We start from the raw sequence: 20,082 nt of genomic DNA on the forward strand, positions 1-20,082 counted from the left end.
AGATCTATCAGACCGTGACCTGTTATTGTCACGGCGTTTCTCATCGGACCTTGACCCGTTATTGTCACGGCGTCTCTCATCCGGATTGTCATCCCGGCGGCTTTTCTTCTCTGAGGGCTCAACCTCGCTGGGGCCTACCCAGGTCTTGTGGTAGTCTTCTACCTTGATGGCCTGATCGGCCATCCTCCTAGCGACATCTAGGCCCAAACCCCCGTACTTGATGAGCTCGTCTTTCAAGTTTCCCTTTGGGAGGCCTTTCATCAGTGCGAAAGCCGCCAGTTCGGGGTTGATCTCCCGAATCTGCTGAACCTTGCCGTAGAACCTCTTCACATAGCTTCGTAGAGACTCGCCCTCCTCCTGTTTGATAGTTAGGAGGTCCGACGTCTCCACGGCCGTTCTTTTGTTGCAAGAGTACTGGGCTACGAAGGCGTCCCTTAGGTCGACGAAACAGTCTATCGAGCCGTCGGGAAGCCCCTTGTACCAATTTTGAGCCATCCCATGCAGAGTTGTTGGGAAGACTCGGCACCAGACCTCATCGGGCTGCTCCCATACCGACATGTAAGACTCAAAAGCCTCGGCGTGGTCGGTTGGGTCACTATCTCCTTTGTATGTGATTGCCGGCAACTTCAGCTTAGTTGGCACGGCGGTGTCAAGGACGTAAGCACTGAGGGGCTGTCTGACCACGTGTCGAACGAAACGCGGCGATCGACTCCTCGCATTCCTAGTCCGGCTCCTCTCCTCGTAGCGGGAAGGACTCCTCCTTCGACTCGGGCTTCTTCTCCGACTCTCCTGGGTCGGACTTCTCTGGTTCTTCCGGGGTGTGCCTCGTCGGTGCTGCGGCGACGCTGTCCTCTCCCGAGTGCGAGAAGGACTTATATTTACCACGACCACCTTGGGCTCTTCCGGCGTCTTGGCAGGGTCGGCCTCTCCTAGGGCTTCGTTCAAATTTCTGGGAGTCACGTTCCGGGCCCTGGTCTCCTGGGCGGTTTCCGTCGCTCTTGTCGGCGTGACAGTGTGAGCGGGCGTACTCCCAATTAGGTCCAGGAGCGTCTTCAGTTTCGCTACGTCAACCACCTGTCCCATGATGGTGACCTGGTTGGCGGGCAGCGACGTGTCTGGTATTATTGGCATTCCGAATTCTGGTTGGATTACTCCGCCGGTGGAGGGCTGCACGATTCCAGAATTGTGAAAGGTATCATCTTGGTGTGGTTCGGTTTCGTTATTTACGAATACCTCTTGTTGTTTGGGAATGAATGTGACTAGCTTCTAGTGTCTCTCCCCACAGACGGCGCCAATTGTTCCGGGTGTAATTCCAGAGCAGATATTTGTTACCACTCGTAGCTCGTAGAATGATGTCCTGGCTTAAATCCTCCTTGCGGTCTCCTGAAACGATGAACAAACTGAGGGCTCGGCTTTGGCCGAGCGTACTCACTCCGACGCTCAAGTCAGTAAACTTAGAGAGAAGTTGTTGTAACTTGGCTAAGAGTATATTGTAGAGAGATAGAGAAGATATTACCAGATGAATAGTGGTTATTAGGTTAATTTGTGGATCCTTTCCTCAATGAAGGTTGAGGAGTATTTATAGACTTTTACCTTTTGTCACGTAGTGGCCAAGTGGCCAAGTGGCTAGCAGGTGAAAAGACCGTTTCACCCTCGGCCGATGGACCCATGGCAGGCCGACCGAGGGGTCTTGGATATGAGTACGCGGATATGTGCCTCGGCTGGCTAGTTGTCTTGCCGAGACCCAGGTGACAGGCCGATGGATTGCATCGGCTAGACTGTCTAAGTCGTTGACTTTGCTGTGGACACCCTTGACCTTGCTCAATATGTTGACTTGGTCAGCGGTGCAGAATATGTCCCATCAACAATGTTTAAGCACCTCTGTAAAAAAATACTAGTGATTTCTTAAATGGTTAAATGGCTTCTTCTAATATCTTTGCGTAATTAACCATTACTGAAGCAAATGTGGCCAAAAGATATTTTAACTACCATGCAGTTTATGATTCAGGATACAAGACATACTATTTCGATAATTTCTCAAGTTTTACTGCAGTCACAATTCAAGACCTCAATTTTTTTGGCCCAAGCTACCATCATAACAACTCATTGACCGATACCATCATACCACTTACAAAACTGCCCATGTAATAGCCAGAGATAAAAATTTGACTACCATAACAACTTCATTGGAAGAGCTTGATTCACTTCTTCACCACAACCAAAAAGATGGCCAGGACAGCACAAAGCTGGTGATACATGATTAAATACTTCCTAAAAGCTCAGAAAATGTGACTTTCAAGTTCGTGGCAAACAGATATTTACGTATGTCAGATAATCCAAAATTATAGGAGTAATACACAGTGCAGAGGACCAATTCACCAACACACATGATGAGATGACAACTTATGCTCGTCGTACTAGGACTTATTCTCCATCACAACCAAACTTCATCAAAATGAACTACCCAACAGAATGCATAAAGAGACTAAACTCTAGAGCCAACCACATCACTACTTAAGGTTTAAGGTCTTCAAAACTGCTGGACCAAAAGAAGGAACCCAAAAATCCACACATACGAACATTAGAAACGACGACAAAATTTATGCAAGAAATTTTAGTTTGGGGAAAAAAAGGTTCATTCAAGTGCTAAATGGAGCTAATTACCAAAACAATAAAAAGGGCACAGAATTCAATTTAGCTATAGCAATAAAAATAAGGGAAAATTAAGTAACTTTTATGAATTAATTACTCACCTCTAGGCAACCTCCAACTTAAAAATAGGTTGCGTTCCTGCTCGCCAGTTATTTTCCCATCTTTATCAGTATCAACCTCCATAAATACTTTGGTATATTTTTGTATATCAGACTGTGTTGCTCTTGGCCATTGCACCTGGGGCTGATGCCCGATAGAAGTTTGAGGTTGAACTGATGGTGGACCATTTGGGCGGATACTTGGAGCTAAATTTTAATAGTGTCCCTTCTCTAACACTGCTACTTATTAACACCAATTGAGCATTAAAAAGTATGAGTACCTACTGACTACTACCTAGCTGCTTATTCACCATAGTTTTGGTGAACTGATATGACAAAGCTAATATCATCAACAAAAAAGAATTACAAATTAAATTGACGAATATAAACCCTAATTTCGACTAATTCGACCAATTTAATTGATGAATCATAAAATTAAAAAGACATAAAAATATAAACCCTAATTTTGCTAAAATAAAAATCAATTTCTAGTCTTTACCTCGTCGAATCCACAGCTTCCATTGATGCAGAACGCATGACGAAGTTGAATTTACAAAGTCTGGAATGTGATCGAAGAGAGAAAGGGAAAAATTCGTAGTGACGCGGACTCGTAAGTTTGATGTTCGAACAGAGAGAAAAAAAAATTGTACAACGAGGTTTGAAGAGAGAGAAAAAAGGGGGGAGAACAAAAATGTAAAATGACGGGATGGAGGGCTTGGGTTTGGGTGTGGGGAATTAGCCGAGTTAATCTAGTCATTCACTAACATGAGATCTAACGGTTGTAAAAGGTTATCACGGTTCTCATTATACTAGTGGTTCTCACCGGATCCCGACCCTAATAAATATGTGATTAATAGTATTAATAATAATGAGTATATTAATAAAATAATAAATATTAAATAATAACTTATTAATATAATAATAATAATAATAAATATGTTATGAATAATAATAATAATAAATATATTAAAAAAATAATAAATGTAATATAATAATAATAATAATAATAATAATAATAATAAATGTATTAAATATAAATATAATAATATAAACAATACGAATTAATTATTAATAAATATAATAGTAATATAATAAATAAAAAAATAATATTATAATAATAATAATAACAATAGTAAATACATTAATATAAAAATAATAATAATGATATCAATAAGAATAATAATAGTAATGTTGAAATAAACTGAACTGAACTGAACTGAACTGAACTGAATTGAGCTGAACTGAACTGAACTGAACTGAATGGAGCTGAACTGAATTGAACTGAACTTATTAGAACTGAAATTAAGTCCAAAAGAAAACTTGCTTTAAAATAGCTTAGATTACTAATTAAACCCTTAATATATATATATCACTCATTTTAAAACTTACTCTATTTTTTTTGAAGTATACCAAAAGATGACCTTATGCCGAAAGTTTATCTAGCCCACTACATCGATGTAAAGTAGAATCCTGATCATAAAACATTACCCGACAATCCGACATTACTATCAACAACCTACAGAGTCGAGGCCACAACAATTAACGAGTCCTTTTACAGTTTTACTACATCCAATTCTACTTGCTCGTAAAGAATTAACGTTCCCTTTGTGACGATTATACGTAAGACTGTAAGAGAATAGGAAATGTAGTTGCACCTACTGCACCACAATAGCAAGTCACTGTTCTTACGGAGTACTCGTACAATTTTACTTTGGTCTTTATACGTGAATTGTATGAGTTGTGTGAATCAAACAACTAAAATTGCAAAAGAAATACCATGTAAAAATGGTCCATGATTGAAGGATTCCATCTTTAGACATGGGCTAATTTTACCAATGCAAAAAGAGCCATAGGGTATTAAGTGATGCCATTATCGTAGATAAGATCTCCTGTACTCGTACCATATTGCACGATAGCTGGAATAATATCTTCGACAATCGCATTCCACCCTTCAATCATAATCCCTCTTATCTCATTCATTTATTCACGTGAGGGACATTTTAACCAAAAGTAAACAAACGATTGAGACAATGAGAATAACCGAGTAAGTCATACAGAATCACTCATTACCATTCAGTAAAAGTAGATAAGCAGCTAAAAGATATGCTCGAATCAATAGCATTCCACATTTCCACCCTTCAATCATAATTAATTATAATGAATCATAATATCTTCGATGCAATCGCATTCCACCCTTCAATCACAAATAATCACAAAATTGTAATCAATCATAATATCTTCGATGAAAAAGTACCTATACCACAACGCAAGCTCATGTCTGCAGAATCCTAGGGACTGTCAGACAAAAATTAATCAGCTACGACAATATGCTAGGAACAATACGTATCCTCACTGAAGAGTGAAGCCAAGGGACTGACTGGAAATAGATAAATTACCTATGACGAAATACTAGGAATAATATGTATCCTCACTAATTCAAAAACAAGAGCAATGAGTAGCCATTGACATATCTATGGTTGGTTAAGTAACAGCCGGAGGTTCTTCCCAAAACCATTGGTACGACATACATACAGAGCCATATTCTCTTATTCATGAGATATCCCTCAAATCATAAGATTTGTATCCTTTGAACAACACCAAGCTTTCTGAATACGTTTCCAATTTTACATAGGAGCTCATAGATTTTTTGAGCTCCTGGACTCGGCAACTAGCTATATTATAAGTGTGCTTCCCATAAACAAAATAGCCACCATTTCTCTCGCAATAGAAAATCTTTTGTACTGAATCCTTGAACAATTGATACCCATTCCGACTTGATTGCCCGGAGAACCATAAAGTCCATGACCCCTTTTTGTTGTCCTGTTCTAGCACCCATATGCTGGAAGCTACCTCTGAAATACTGAAAACAGCTAGCAACCCCCCAAGAAGAAACACGAACCTCAAGGAGCCTTCTTCGTCCAAACTAAAGGGCAGTTCCAAAAAGTTGACATTTTCCGTATCAAAGTTAAAGGAACCAAGATGTGTTAATTCATACCTTTGGTTATTGTGTTGTCCAAAATCATTTTGTCCAAGCCAGTATGCTGTTCCTCGAAAGAAAACTGCAGTTGGTAGAGAATAAAATGCCATAATCGTATTACTGTTGTACAGATTGGTGACATTGAGGGGATCTTTTCTAACGGTCCATTGTTGATCACGGAGTGTATAAACTGCATAATACATCTTACTTGGCTCTATACCCTCACTTCTCTCAAATGTGATTGAAACCGCTTTATAATCCTGACTATTAGGGGCGAACCCAAACAAATACCTACGACCGAAAAAACCTCGGGGAAGTGGGCTCCAGGGAAGAACCAATGATTTGCGAATACAAGGATTCCACAATCTTAATCGTGAAGAACCGCCTTTTTCCACTAAAAGCAACCCATTACAGCTACCGAAAATAAGGCACGAGTGATAATCATATTTTATAATAATACAAGTTTTCCGAAGAGTTTCAGCCTTACGAAGTGTCAACAACCACCCGTTATTTCCATTGGATCCCAAACCCTCGAGCGCTACGAATAATTTTTTATCATTAATTATTCCTTGTGTTTGGTTGAAAAGTCGGAAATGCAAGTGAACGAAATTAGGGTGATCGATAATGGAGCGCCAAAATTTACATACGCACCTGATTTTCAATACAGTTTTAGCCGGCAACAATGCCAAAATATGAGTCCATATATCTAGTGGTAAGTACTTGAATTTGGAAGATGATGATGATGATGATTTCGCTTTGTTTCTTTCGTTCTCCTTCTTCGGCATCTTACGTTGGTGGACCACTCCCTAGACTGAATAGGGTTTTCTTTGGCCAATCAAGTATGGAGTAATTGCTATAAGTATCTTCGTTTAGGTTATCGGGTAGGTCTCTCATAAGATGGAGATGGCCGTAAAATTAAAACGGGTCAAATAGATTTCCAGGAGAGACTTAACTTTTTGATAGCATTTAGACAATTAGAATGTTGTTACACAGATATACTATTAGACCCATTTTAAGTTTAAGACGACTATTATGTTCGGTTATTTGTTTAATTTTATTTTATGGGATAAAGCCATGTTGTGGTAACGGTCAATCGACATGTTAGAAAAACCCACACTCTAAATATTCAAAATAAAATAGGTAAATGAGCAATCGGGATGAAGAGAGTATATATTATTTTTTTTTTTTTACTTTTTTGTAAGTAATTATTTAAGAAGTACTATTTCGGGTTTTAAATTTATCTCGGAAAATAACAAAAGAATTTAGACGATGTGAAGGTTCAATGGGCTCGTTTGCAGCCCAAGACTTCAGCCTGTTTTATGGGTCGATGTCAAATTGTCCAATGGGTTAACCCGAAATTGCTAACCTCTACTTCAAAATTGTACTCCTTAATCTATCGTGATTTAGGGAGACGACCATGTTTCAATTTATGCGAGGAAAATATTGCAAATTTAAGCAATTATTACAAATCAGCATTTTCATATCTCAACGAACTCCCAAACTCCGAAAAGTTGTAATTTTATGTTTAAACTCGTTAATTGCAGAAACTTTTTTGTTCGATCAAGATTTACATAACGAAAATATAAAAGCACATGAAATAAAAGTTGTTCAGTACAAGTATTGAGACGATGACCTCAAATTTAGTAATACTACCGAATACCAACGACAAAGTCTTAATGCTAACAAGTTTACAGTTCATACAATTTTACTTGACATGTCGATTTGCTAAAACTAACTGCTTGGTTACTCTTAGTAGGAACTGAAATGCTAGGTAAACGACTTTCTTCATTTTAAAGAATGGAAATTTCTAAATAGCTCCAATTTCCATGAAATGTGTGAACTAATCATATATCCAATACGGGCAATACCTATGATGCCTCATCCACAAGCTGAGTTTGGATATCAGCAGCAACTTGTTTCATACATGCAGCAGGGATTACAGGTCAGCAACCGACTGGAAGGCGTGGTTCTGGTCCTGTTCAGCAGAATCAAGTCAATCAACCACCTTTGCCTATGATGCAGCAACAGATGCTTCCAAGAGGGCGTGTTTACTTTGAGACGGTTTTAACTTCTAAGCAAGACCAATAGCTTAAGATTTTTATGTTTTTTTTTTCTTCTTTTTTTTTGCCAAGTTGTTATTATATGTATACGTGAATCTAAAACAAAATTTGGAAAAAAAAAATCATGTAAATATATAGCTTGCTGATGATATAAACAGCTTTTTAAGTTAGCATATTTTTTCCGCCATTTTTCTATTTTGTTATCAATTTCCTCATTAAAACGGACATATCCATCTTGAGCAATAAAATGGGCCAATTAAATTGATCAGACAAAATGTAGATGAAAGCGGGTTTATGGTAGCCTGGTAGGTGATAGTTATCCAACAGTTTTCGAGATCATGTTATAAGTTTTGATTGCCAATTTATACGGAAATGTCGAATTCACCTGATTTGCACGAGTAAAGGAATCACAGTAGAATTGATTGATAATAATAGGATTTTGAACATCTTCCATTATCACACATTTTCGAACTTAATCGCCTTTGCATAACCTGATCCTCCCTAGTCCCTGCATTAAGCGAAAAAAGTCAACTGAATTTATGAACTACAGCCTTAAATATAAGGACAAAACAATATTGTAGTACCTGGCAACTCTTAATCCTTAGAGCATCCGCAAAGGTGGGGCTCCCCATATTTTCTCTTTCTTTCTCTTATTCGTCCACCTCATTTTCCACTAACTTTTCCATTTACCCTCCGCATTTCATAACTACATTTATGCAATAATGAAGTTCCCCAATTCACACACAAACATTTGGGAACCTCCCCATAAATAACACAATTTGTCTTGCTTTTTTTTTTGGGGACCTTCCCTAAAAACAGTGGAGCCTCAAATAATGGGGAGGTTGGTGCAACAATGAGGATGCCCATATGAGGAGAGAGGGTGCATATGGAGAGCTATTTTTCCACCTTTGCGGATGCTCTTAGGCCATTGGTAGTATTTCTCATATACGCGCCATTTAGACGATGTTTTGTACAAAATCTGCAGCATTATTCTTCCCTATCACCATACTGTACTTAACTGCTCAGCAAGACATTAAAATACAATCTAAAACAAAGTACTAAAGAATAGATTACACGTCCGAATTCTCTTACTCTCGCTTTTTACGGAGTACTAATCTTTGCCCTCTTTGAAAAATGAAAAAGGCGCAATAAATAATTAAATATCGTTGACATATAAGTAACGGAGGTTTCGAACAGAGGGTTTTCTGACTTCACATCAACTCTTAAGAATGACAGAGAGTTTCATATATATATCACAGAGCTGCAGCATATGCAGCAAATATTCAGTAATGGTTTTAACATCGGTAGTTGTTTAATTTTGAAAATTGGTAAAGAATTCTATTAGAAATCAATAATCAGGGAGGGTGTAGAAAGAATTGGAGAAAGAAAGATAATAGTACCTACGCAAGGTACGGATACCATACTATAAGACAAACAGAACGAGTAGAATTCTCTTATTCATGGGAACGACCTCAAATCACGAGCTCCATATCCTTTGAACAACACTAAGCTCTCCAAATACGTTTCCAATTTTAAATGAGAGCTCATATATCTTTTGAACGGATGCACTTGGCCACTACCTATATTATAAACCTTGTTCCCACAAACTAAATAACCGCTATCATTATTCTCAAAATAGAACACCTTTTCAAAATTACCATAGCACAACTTGAAAACTTCATAACCATCCTCACATGATTTCCCTGAAAACCATAGAGTCCATGGCCCCTTTTGGTTGTCCTGCTCTAGCACCCATATGCTCGAACTTACCTCAGAAATACTGAAAACGGCTAGCGACCCCCTAAGAAGAAAAAGAAACCTTAAGGAGCCTCTTTCTTCGCAAGTAAATGGCAGTTCCAAAAGGGTTAATTTTTCCTGATCAAAGTCGAATGAACCAAGATGAGTAAATGCAAGCCTTTGGTTATCATTATTTCCAAGCCAGTGTGCTGCGCCTCGAAAGAAAACAGCGGTTGATAGAGAATTAAACATCCAAAACATACTAACATTATTGTTCAGACTACTGACATTGAGGGGATCATGTCTGACGGTCCATTGCTGATTACTAAGAGTATAAACTGCGAAATACATTTTTTCATCCTTTACCCCCTGACTACTATCGAATCCAAATGCAACCACTTTATAATCCTTGCTATCAGGGGCAAACCCGAACAAATACCAACTATTGTATAGCAAAGGAGAGGGAAGTGGGCAAGTTGGAAGTATCAACGATTTGCGAATACATGGGTTCCACAATCTTAATTCTTTAAGGCAGCCCTGAGGAGCAGATCGTTCCACTAAAAGCAAGCCATTACAGCTACCTATAAGACGGTACCTGTACGAATGTATTCTAAAAATGTGATCGATTTTACGAAGATTTTGAGCATAACGAACTGTCAACACACACCCTTGACCTCCAGTGTAACCCATACCCTCGAGGGCTACCAATAATCTATTACTCGTATTATTTTCAGAATTGAATTGGGCATGCACGTGACCGAAATCAGGGTTATCAATAATGGAGCACCAAGATTTACATACGCACCTGAACTTTAATAGGGTTTTGGCAGGCAATGTTGACAAAATACGAGTCCAAATATCGGGTGGTAAGTACTTGCATTCAGAAATATAGACCAAATTCGATAAAGTTGTGGGATTCTTACTGTTTTTCATTGTAAGAGTTTGATAAGGGTACTGTCAAATGAGAGGGAAATGGTATTGCAATTCAATTGATTTCTAGTATTTATACACTTATCTATTTATACTGGTTGTTGGACCGTGCGCAATTCCCCCAATTTCGTAAAATCGGGTTGAAAAATCTAACGAAGAGCGACCATTTTGTTCCTAAAGTGCTCTAAATCTAATGCCACTTCATGAGTTTATAACCTAATTTTTACGGAACTGACTCCTCACCAAACTATTTAGTTCCGTTCAGTATAAGTATGTCTTAAAGTAGGTTTTAGTGTTGTAACTTGTAATGATGAAATCACTTTTATAAAGTAATCACAATTTAAACCGTTGAGTTCATAAAGAGTTTTTAAAGCACCAAATGCCAATTAATATACTTTTTTTTCTTTCTTATGTGTAGTAGGCTACTAGGCTAGTAGCTTGCCCATTTTCTTAAAGAGTATAACTCAGATTTCTTATGTGTGATGGCTTGTCCATTTCATAGGTTCCGCCTATGAAATCACTAAGGGGGTGTTTGGTTGGCATCATTGGAATGGATTGGAATGGATTTGATCCATTCCAATGTTTGGTTGAAGCATTTTGGAATGGAGTTAGATATCCAATGGATTCTAACTCCATTCCAACCCCTTGGAATCTCATACCCATCTTTTTCCCATGGATTCAAACTCCATACCTTTATGCTTATTTTTCCAATGAACCAAACAAGTTTTGAAAGGTATGGAATTGGAACCTCATACTTCCATGGTTTTACATTCCAATCCATTTCATTCCTAAGCAGCGAACCAAACGACCCCTAAGAGTTTCTAAACCTCCAAATGCTACTTGATAATTGATATACTTTTTTTTTTTTTCTCCTGTTCGTTCTTATGTATGGTAGCTGGTCAATCTCAATGTTTCGCATGCACTGGTCAATTTTTGGCTGAACAACAATGAACTATGACGACAAATAATCTAGCAACCTAGAGCTGTGCATCAAAATTCAATTATTGTTCATCAAAGGTTAGGAAAATCCCTATTCAGCCGAAAAAGCCATAACATAGCGGATGCCCCCTCGCAAATGAATCACTCATACGCAAGATATGTATTATGTAGCAGACGCTCAAAGTGGGAACAAGAAATTAAGCGATTAACAATCTTGAAAAATCTAAAGAAAATAGAGAAACAAAGAAAAAGTACCTAATGTATATCACAACTTAAACTCATATCTGCAGAATTGATAATTCAAGGGATTGTTGGGTTAAAAATAAATTAGCTACGACAATATGCTAGTAATTAATAATACGTATCCTTGCAAAAGTAAGGGACTGCCAGGAAATAAATAAATTACCTACAACCATATGCTAGTAATAAAAAAGTATCCTTACTAATTAATCAAACACAAAAGGGATGAGTAGCCATTGACATAACTATGGTTTTGTTGGTAAGACAAACAAAGAGTCATATTAAACACGGGCTTTCCTCAAAGGAAAATGAAAGGGCGTCACCGGATGACACCCAATTTGGGCGCCACCCTCTCACATGAGGTGAGTGGGGACTGGGGACCCCTTCAATTAAAAATGCATGTGAGGGGGTGACACCCAATTTGAGCGTCATCTGGTGACGTCCTATCACTATCATTCCTCAAATTACGGGCTTTAAATTCTTTGGACAACACCAAGCTCTCCGAATACTCTTCCAGTATTAAACATGAGCTCATAGATTTATTCAACTCCTGCACTTGACAACTAACTATATTATAAACCTTGTTCCCATAAACAAAGTAGCCACCATCCATTTCATAATAATAAATCTTTTTTAGTAAACCATTCCTGAACAAGTTATAACCATCGCAACTTGATTTCCCGGAGAACCATAGAGTCCATGGTCCCTTTCTGTTGTCCTGTTCCAGCACCCATATACGGGAAATTACCTTAGAAATTCTGAAAACCGCTAGCGATCCCTCAAGAAGAAAAAGAAACTTCATGGAGTCTGTTTCATCCGGACTAGATGGCAGTTCTAAAAACGTAACATTTTCCTTATCCAAGTCAAAGGAACAAAGATGAGTTAAGAATTCTTTGCTTTGTATAACATTTTGTCCAAGCCAATATGATTTCCCTCGAACGTAAAAAGCAGTTGATAAATATTGAAATGCCACAGCCGTATTAGGAAAGTTCAAATTGGTGACATTGACGGGATCATTTCTGACCGTCCATTGTTGATCACGGAGCGTATAAACTGCAAAACATACTTTTACAGGTTTTGTATCCTCAATTTTGCTATATGTGAACACAACCACTTTATAATCCTGACTATAAGGGGCGAACCCAAACAAATGCCATGTTCTGTTCAAGTAGTTGTGAAATGGGCTCTTGGGAAGAACCAACGATTTGCAAATACTAGGGTTCCATAATCTATATTGTGCCGGTTTCTGAAAAGAGTCATCATATTGTACAACAAAAAGCAATCCATTACAGCTACCTAAAACATGGTATTTGTACTTATTAGATAACCCAAAAATATAACCGGTTTTTCGAAGAGTAATAGCTTGACGAACGGTCAACAGCCACCCCTCATATCCATTAAGTCCCAAATCCTCGAGGGCTACAAATAGTTTTTTATTATTATTCTCTGCATTGACTTTACAAAGTTGGAAATGGAAATGAACGAAGTCAGGGTGATTAATAATGGAGCGCCAAGTTTTACATACACACCTGAATTTCAAAACGGTTTTAGCCGGCAATGATGATAAAATCTGAGTCCAAATTTCGGGTGGTAAGTAGTTGGATTGTGAAGATGATGATTTCGCCTTCTTTATTCGGTTCTCCATTTTCTTCAGCATCTAATAACGGGGTTGACTCCCTGAATTGAACGAGGGTTATCACCAATTGTATCTTCGTTTAGGTTATTACTTGCTCTATCTCAACACGAATATATTCATGTTACGAGACAAGTTTTTGGGCTTTTATTACGGACTATCTTATTAGAACCGTCTTAAGTTTTAAGATGTGATAGATTTTAGAAGGGAGAGTATTTCATAAAGGTACTTTGTTATTGACAATCTTCTATCATGATATGAATACATAAGACCATATTTATAATACTAGCTCAAACCTTAACCCTAGATCTAGAATATTGTCCGTACTAACTTATTATGCAAGCCAGCAATATAATACTTCTATAACTTATACGATATATATATGGTATATTTTCATATTATACCATATCTCTTATTTCCTTCCTAATACCCTCCCTCAAACTTATGGTAATTTGACCCAAATTTCCATGAATTTGAAATTACAATACAATAATTAATAAGAAAAAAAAATGTCGACTTTTCTTCCTCTTCATCATCTTCTTCTTCATCGGTGCGTATACAACCCGCCGGCCAGATAATACGTATTCGACTCGCCAGTCAAGATAAGTGCGTAACTCGCCAGTACATACGAGGGGTAACAACCTACCCACTCAATTCAATACGTGCGTAACTCGCCAGTACAATAATGCGTAACCGACTCGCCAGTCAATACGTGCGTAATTCGCCAGTACATACGACTATACGGAGGGGTAACAACCTACCCACTCATATAATTAAATATTCTTGTCTTACGACCAATAGATAAACAATACACCTCGTCTCGCGAGACAAAGAGAGCCAAAACATACTACGGGACGTTCCTTTTTTCTTGTGTGATTACATACAATAATCCCACAAATCACAATAATCACGTACATGTGATTATCTGGTACCCAAATCAACATTAGTCTCTCAAAGAGAGACGGCTTTTTTTTTTTTTGAAAGTAAAATACGGATTTTGAAAGTAAAATACGGACGGTTGAAGGGATAAGGATACATATTTTTGTGGTTTATTTTTTTTTTTTTTATTTTTTTTTTTGTTTAGAATAAAGATAAATTTGACAGTAATAACGAAATCCCGCCGGTAGGTTACTTACGACGTTATTAACCTACCGGCGAGGTAGCGAAAGCGATTTTTGTAGAGACGTCAGGAAAAGAGGCTCTGATACCATCATAAACGTACTTTGTTATTGATAATCTTCTATCATGATATGAATACATAAGACCGTATTTATAATACTAGCTCAAACCTTAACCCTATATCTAGAATATTGTCCGTACTAACTTATTATGCAAGACAGTAATATAATACTTCTATAACTTATAAAATAAGATATATGGTATATTTTCATATTATACCATCTCTTATTTCCTTCCTAATAAGATGAGTATTGTGTTTGGTCGTCGACACATTTACTTATTTGTCTGGTTTTATTTATTTTTATGGAAGGGAATAAGGGAGGGAGTGACAAGTTTTTCCGTTAAGGACCTAAACGTTCAAGTTTTTTCGTTAAGGACTTCCTACCTTAAATCCGTCAATATTGCCGTTAAACAAGAAATCTACCACAAAAGCATGGGGCCCATTAAAAACGCACTGTATTTATCTCTGAAAAATTCTTCTTGAATTTTGTTGTTGATAAAGCACAGATTGGATTAAATTTTTTCTTAATGAGTTTCACTTCTCCCTCATCAATTATTGTCAATTTTCACCTGTTAATTCACATATTCGCCCTGAATTGACCCGAGGCTATCCTCAACATTCTCGACCAAACTCTTAACTCACAAATTACTTCAACAACGGTGGAATGATGATGGAGTTTGTCGGTAACAGGTCACAAATTACTTCAACTGTAATGCTAATCATAAAACTGTTGGAGCTTGTGTCCTCCACAAATTAGTGTGATAACATTTGTAAATCTCTTACAGGTTCACAAGGGTATACTTCGTATATTTAATCAGTTGATTAACGTTTACCTAATAACGGTTGACTTGCTAGAAAGTTTGACGTTATTATCATACTGAATGGCGGTGATCAACCTGGTCCCTAAAGGTCACACCTATAGGATGTGTTTGAGAAATGTGGTTATAGAAATATAATCACATTGATGCCTAATATGACTAAACAGTTAGTCAATGTGTTGATGAGACAATTATTTAATGAAGATTAAATAATATTAGTTGAGACGAATTAATTGTCAATTCGTAAATTGAATATAATAAGTTATATTTAATTAAATGTATGTAATGTTAGCTTGGACGAACTAATCTGTTAATTCGTAATTAAATGTAATCAGTTATATTTAATGTCAACAAGATGAATGTGTCATAGTGGTAATAGTGAAGGTACACAAACCAAGAGGTCATGGGTTCGATCCTTACTAGATGACAATTTAACACATTTTATACATTTTTGGAAAGACCAAAAATAAGGAGATTACACTCCTTATTTCGGTTATATGGGCCGAATTAGGGAAGATTATATTTCCCTAATTCACTCCCATATTTCGGTCACCATAAGAAGAAAAAAGGAGATCATTATTCTACCCTAATTCTTTTTTTGACCTAGCCTCCTCTCTCATCAGAAAAAAAAACACAAAACAAATAAATTCTACAGAAAATTTTAGATCGATTCTAGCATTATCAATAGGGCATATCTCATATCGTCTTGAGTGCAACTGATAGGCGAATATCTACTTTGATATTGTTCTTAGGCCGTATTTGCTAGGACCGGAGGTTATTTCTGAATCCTATATTTTGTTTATGTATTTTAATTTTATGACTAGTGATCGTCATCATTATATTCATTATAATCCTTAATAATAAGGGAAGTATACAGATTATTTCCCACAAGTGGTATCAGAGAAAAGGCCACGAAGTTTAATTTTGATGTTTTTCATAAAAATTGTATGTAAACTTTTAGGGTTTCCGAAAAAAAAATTAGGGCACGGCTGTTTTTTTTTTTTTTTTTTTGTTAATGCCGATTGAAAAAAAAATGTTTGCAGCCGGTGTTTGTTCTTTTTGATGCGAGATTTCCATTTTTATTTTTCATAATGTTGTTTTAATCAGTTAAAATTATCATATGAAGAATTGGTAGATGTTTGATTTGATGCAGATTAAGTTAAAACATAAATGGAATCGTCATGTTTGATTTAATGCAGATTAAGTTGAAATTAAAAAGGCATTAGGGTCCTAATTTAAAAACCGTGAATTTTTTTTTGCTGTTTCTGTACTGTTCACGGATGAACAGTAATAAAAAAAAAAAAATTGCTGTTTTTTTTTTGCTCTCGGTTTTTCTTAGAAAAACCGATTAAAGTTTTTTGCGGTTGTTTTGTTTATGCCGTTTTGGAAAAGCATCCGAAAAAAAAAAATTGTTGTTGTTAGTGTTCATGTGCTACTGTTCACAGGGGACAAAATTTAAAAAAAAAAAAAAATTTGTTTCGGTTTTTACAGATAAAACCGTGTATAAAATAAGAAACATGCTTGTTTTGTTTTTTCTTTGTTTATGCCGAGACCAAAAAAAAAAGGATTTTGTTTTTGTTTTGATTTTGGCCAATTAGTTATTGTGAAACGGTTCACAATTAAAAGATACCGAATTATTTTAAAGCAGTTTAAAATTTTGACGGATTGAATTCATATTACAAGTTTAATATGGATTAAGATTGAAATTAATGTGATTAATTGAGGAATTGTCACTTAATTTGATTTAAATAGGTGGTTTGGATAAATTAATCAACATAATTAAGGAATTGTGTCATGTATGTTTAATTTTTTTTAGTTGATGTTTTTAATTTTGTTGAATGAATCGAATGAATGAATTTTATTTACGTATTTAATTTTGCAATCGGTTGTAAATTGTAATACTTAGTGTGGCCTTAGTCAAATTATGTTTTCGTAATGAAGGAAACATGATTTTTTATGTAATTATGAGATCTCGAATCTCCTTTTTTAGTTTTGGGTTTTGAAATTAGATTGTAATAAATAGGTTTATTATGTAATTTTAATTATTGTAATTTCAAAGAAGACTAAAGATGGAGATTGGAGCTCACTCCCGCTACATGGATCAAGATGGAACATCAAGACAAGCTTCTCGGGTCCAAGGATGGATTCCAAACTTGTATTTATTGTTCATTTTGATAGGATAGGCCACACTAGGACTTTTCTTGTTTTTTTTTACGTTTTCTTTCTTATTGTTTTTCATTCACATGTTAGTTTATGCATCATATTCCGCCTAAAACCAAACCACCTACTACTAAAATGCATGAAAATTGACTCATATAGGTTGTATGTTAGTTTTCATGGACATACAGATGTCACAGTCTTATTAAGCCATCACCTTAGTTTATTCATTCTCGCATGCTAGATATTAGTTCACTTAAAATGAATTAAAATAAAGTTGATGGGATCTTCCTCTAAAACGGAAATTGAGATTAGTCTTTATAAGGGCAAACATCTATGAATCCCTTCTTCGTCGGTAGGCCTAATATGACCCCTTCTACGTTGGGTAAGTAGTTGTGTTGACTTAGTTTACCTCAACATCATAGTCCGAAGAGTTTCTCGTGATTATGATGGACTAAAGATAGAATTTACAGAAATTTATAGACCAAGAATTCTAACGGTAGAATTAGCTAAAAGGTTAGCTTATCAATTTACAGAGAATTGAGTCTTGGGATCATTTATATAATTCTTGAGGGAGGTCAATTGTATAAATGTTTTGAGTCTTCGCGTTATGACAGTAGTTCATTAGACTTAAAAATATAAACGATGCACATGCTTATTATTTTTATTCTTCTTCTCATGATGTAGAACACGATTATTTTTCATAATCTTGTTACAACGAAATGGCCGGAAATAACGCAATCCCAATGCCTAGTGCCACACTTGATCGCGCGTCCTGGCTAAAAGTATTCATGGACCAGATGAATCACTTCACACGCGTCGAAAAATGATAGGTCCAACTTTGCGGATCGGGAGGCGGCACTACGGAATGCCGCCATTCTTGACGGTAAGCTCAAGTACTTAATCGAGCCAGCCAACCGGTCAACCCAGGCCCCAATGCAGGAGTCAACGAGACACTCGCTTATAGTGATTTCGTTATGGAAGCGGGTGCGATAAAGAACGTACTCATCTTTGCAATGGAAACCAATTTGCAGAGACGCTTCATTGCCCAAAGTGCAAACAAGATTTTCACTACGCTCACTAACGAGTTCTCAAAAGCACCGAGAATCGTTACATATGAGCATACCTGTCGCTTCTTTGATGCGAAACTCCAGAAGGGCCAACCGGTTAGCCCACACATTCTTCACATGATTGAGAATATCGAGAAGCTGGAGGCACTGAATTGTAAAATCAGTGAGAGCATTGACCGAATGCTTCATTCTCTTCACGATGGTTTTGCCCTCTTCAGGGCGAACTACTACATGAATGACTTGAAAAAGAGTCCTCATGAGCTACACTCCCTTCTCGTACAGACCGAGAAGGATATGAAATTGAGTGGGAGCGTGAAGCAGGATGTTCTCACGATTTACAACAAAGGTAAAGGTAAGGGCAAGGCTCATGGCGACCTAGCTGTAGGTAAGCCAAAGTTCAAGAAGCCAGGAAACGGTAAGAGTGCGCCTGGTGAGACTAGTGGCTCACAGGACAAGGCAAAGAGCAAGGGCGGTGACATAGAGTGCCACCATTGTCACAAGACTGGACATTGGAGGAGGAACTGTCCCGTCTACCGTGAGGACATCAAAGCAGGCCGTGTCGTTCCTGTTGGTATGTCATCTTATATTCATATGATTGAGATTAACCATGCAAGTTTCGGAACTTGGGTACTTGATACTGGTTGTGGTTCTCATCTGTGTAATCATTTGTAGGGCCTAAAGAACATCATACCTCTCGAAAAAGGTGATGTGGACCTGCGAGTCGGGAATGGAGCACGAGTTGCTGCTGCCTCGAAGGGAACATATGTAATCAAACACCCTAGTGGTTTTGAGTTATTTTTAAATAACTGTTATTATGTACCCAGTTTGTCTAAGAACATTATTTCTGTTTCCGTACTTGCTAAAGACGGTTTTGCATTTTCAATAAAGGATAATAGTCGTATTTTCTCTTTTAATGAAATGATTTATGGCAAAGCAGTTTCCATGAATGGAATTTATATCTTAGACCAAACCACGGAAGTATTACACGTGAATAATAAGAAATTAAAGGTTGGTGACAAAGATCAAACCTATCTATGGCATTGTCGAATGGGACACATAAATGAGAAACGTGTGAAGAAACTCGTCGATAATGGGACTATTCCCGCATTCAATTTTTCTACATATGGCACGTGTGAATCATGTCTCATTGGCAAGATGACTCGAATTTCCTTCAAAGGTGTTGGAATGCGCACTAGTGACCTATTAGGACTCATACATACTGATGTTTGTGAACCTATGTCAATTACCGCTAGAGATGGCTATAGATATTTTATCACTTTCACGGACGATTTTGTTGGGGTTGGTGTCCTTAACAGTTAGTGCAAGGACTTATAAACCTCTAAAAGGATCAAAGGGCATACTTTTGGTATTATTATCAGTTGATCCACGTTTATCAATAACGGTTGGCTTGCTAGATAAGTTTGACGTTATTGTCATACAGATGGCGGTGATCAACTGGTCCCTAAAAGTCACACCTATAGGATACGTTTGAGAGATGTGACGGTATGAAAATACAGTCATGTAGATGCCAATTTGACTAACCAGTTAGTCCGAGTTATTTGACTAGAAATTAGTCAAAAAAAAATGTGAT

At 37.1% G+C, this 20,082-nt stretch overlaps 3 protein-coding genes across 3 annotated transcripts; all 3 read right to left on the bottom strand.

The window, feature by feature from the left end:
- Nucleotides 1-5,300: 5,300 nt before the first annotated feature.
- LOC141587579 (uncharacterized) lies at nt 5,301-6,512 on the bottom strand. The gene is made up of 2 exons (XM_074409054.1): nt 6,379-6,512; nt 5,301-6,141 (listed from the first exon to the last, which is right to left on the bottom strand). Exons 1-2 carry the CDS (start codon nt 6,510-6,512, stop codon nt 5,301-5,303), a joined length of 975 nt encoding a protein of 324 aa, XP_074265155.1.
- A 2,733-nt stretch (nt 6,513-9,245) lies between these two features.
- LOC141587580 (F-box/kelch-repeat protein At3g06240-like) lies at nt 9,246-10,457 on the bottom strand. The gene has a single exon (XM_074409055.1). It carries the CDS (start codon nt 10,455-10,457, stop codon nt 9,246-9,248), a length of 1,212 nt encoding a protein of 403 aa, XP_074265156.1.
- Nucleotides 10,458-12,018: 1,561 nt separating this feature from the next.
- LOC141587581 (F-box/kelch-repeat protein At3g23880-like) lies at nt 12,019-13,278 on the bottom strand. The gene has a single exon (XM_074409056.1). The coding sequence runs from the start codon at nt 13,276-13,278 to the stop codon at nt 12,019-12,021; it is 1,260 nt and encodes a 419-aa protein (XP_074265157.1).
- Nucleotides 13,279-20,082: the final 6,804 nt, after the last annotated feature.

The sequence above is a fragment of the Silene latifolia genome, chromosome 6, assembly GCF_048544455.1.
Source record: "Silene latifolia isolate original U9 population chromosome 6, ASM4854445v1, whole genome shotgun sequence".
Classification (NCBI taxonomy): domain Eukaryota; kingdom Viridiplantae; phylum Streptophyta; class Magnoliopsida; order Caryophyllales; family Caryophyllaceae; genus Silene; species Silene latifolia.

Excerpts from the sequence above, each read along its gene's own strand:
- LOC141587579 (XM_074409054.1), bottom strand. The coding sequence starts at position 6,512 with ATGCCGAAGAAGGAGAACGAAAGAAACAAAGCGAAATCATCATCATCA. Across the intron at positions 6,142-6,378 it reads AAAACTGTATTGAAAATCAG|CTGTAATGGGTTGCTTTTAG; the intron begins GTGCGTATGTAA and ends TATTTTCGGTAG.
- LOC141587580 (XM_074409055.1), bottom strand. The coding sequence starts at position 10,457 with ATGAAAAACAGTAAGAATCCCACAACTTTATCGAATTTGGTCTATATT.
- LOC141587581 (XM_074409056.1), bottom strand. The coding sequence starts at position 13,278 with ATGGAGAACCGAATAAAGAAGGCGAAATCATCATCTTCACAATCCAAC.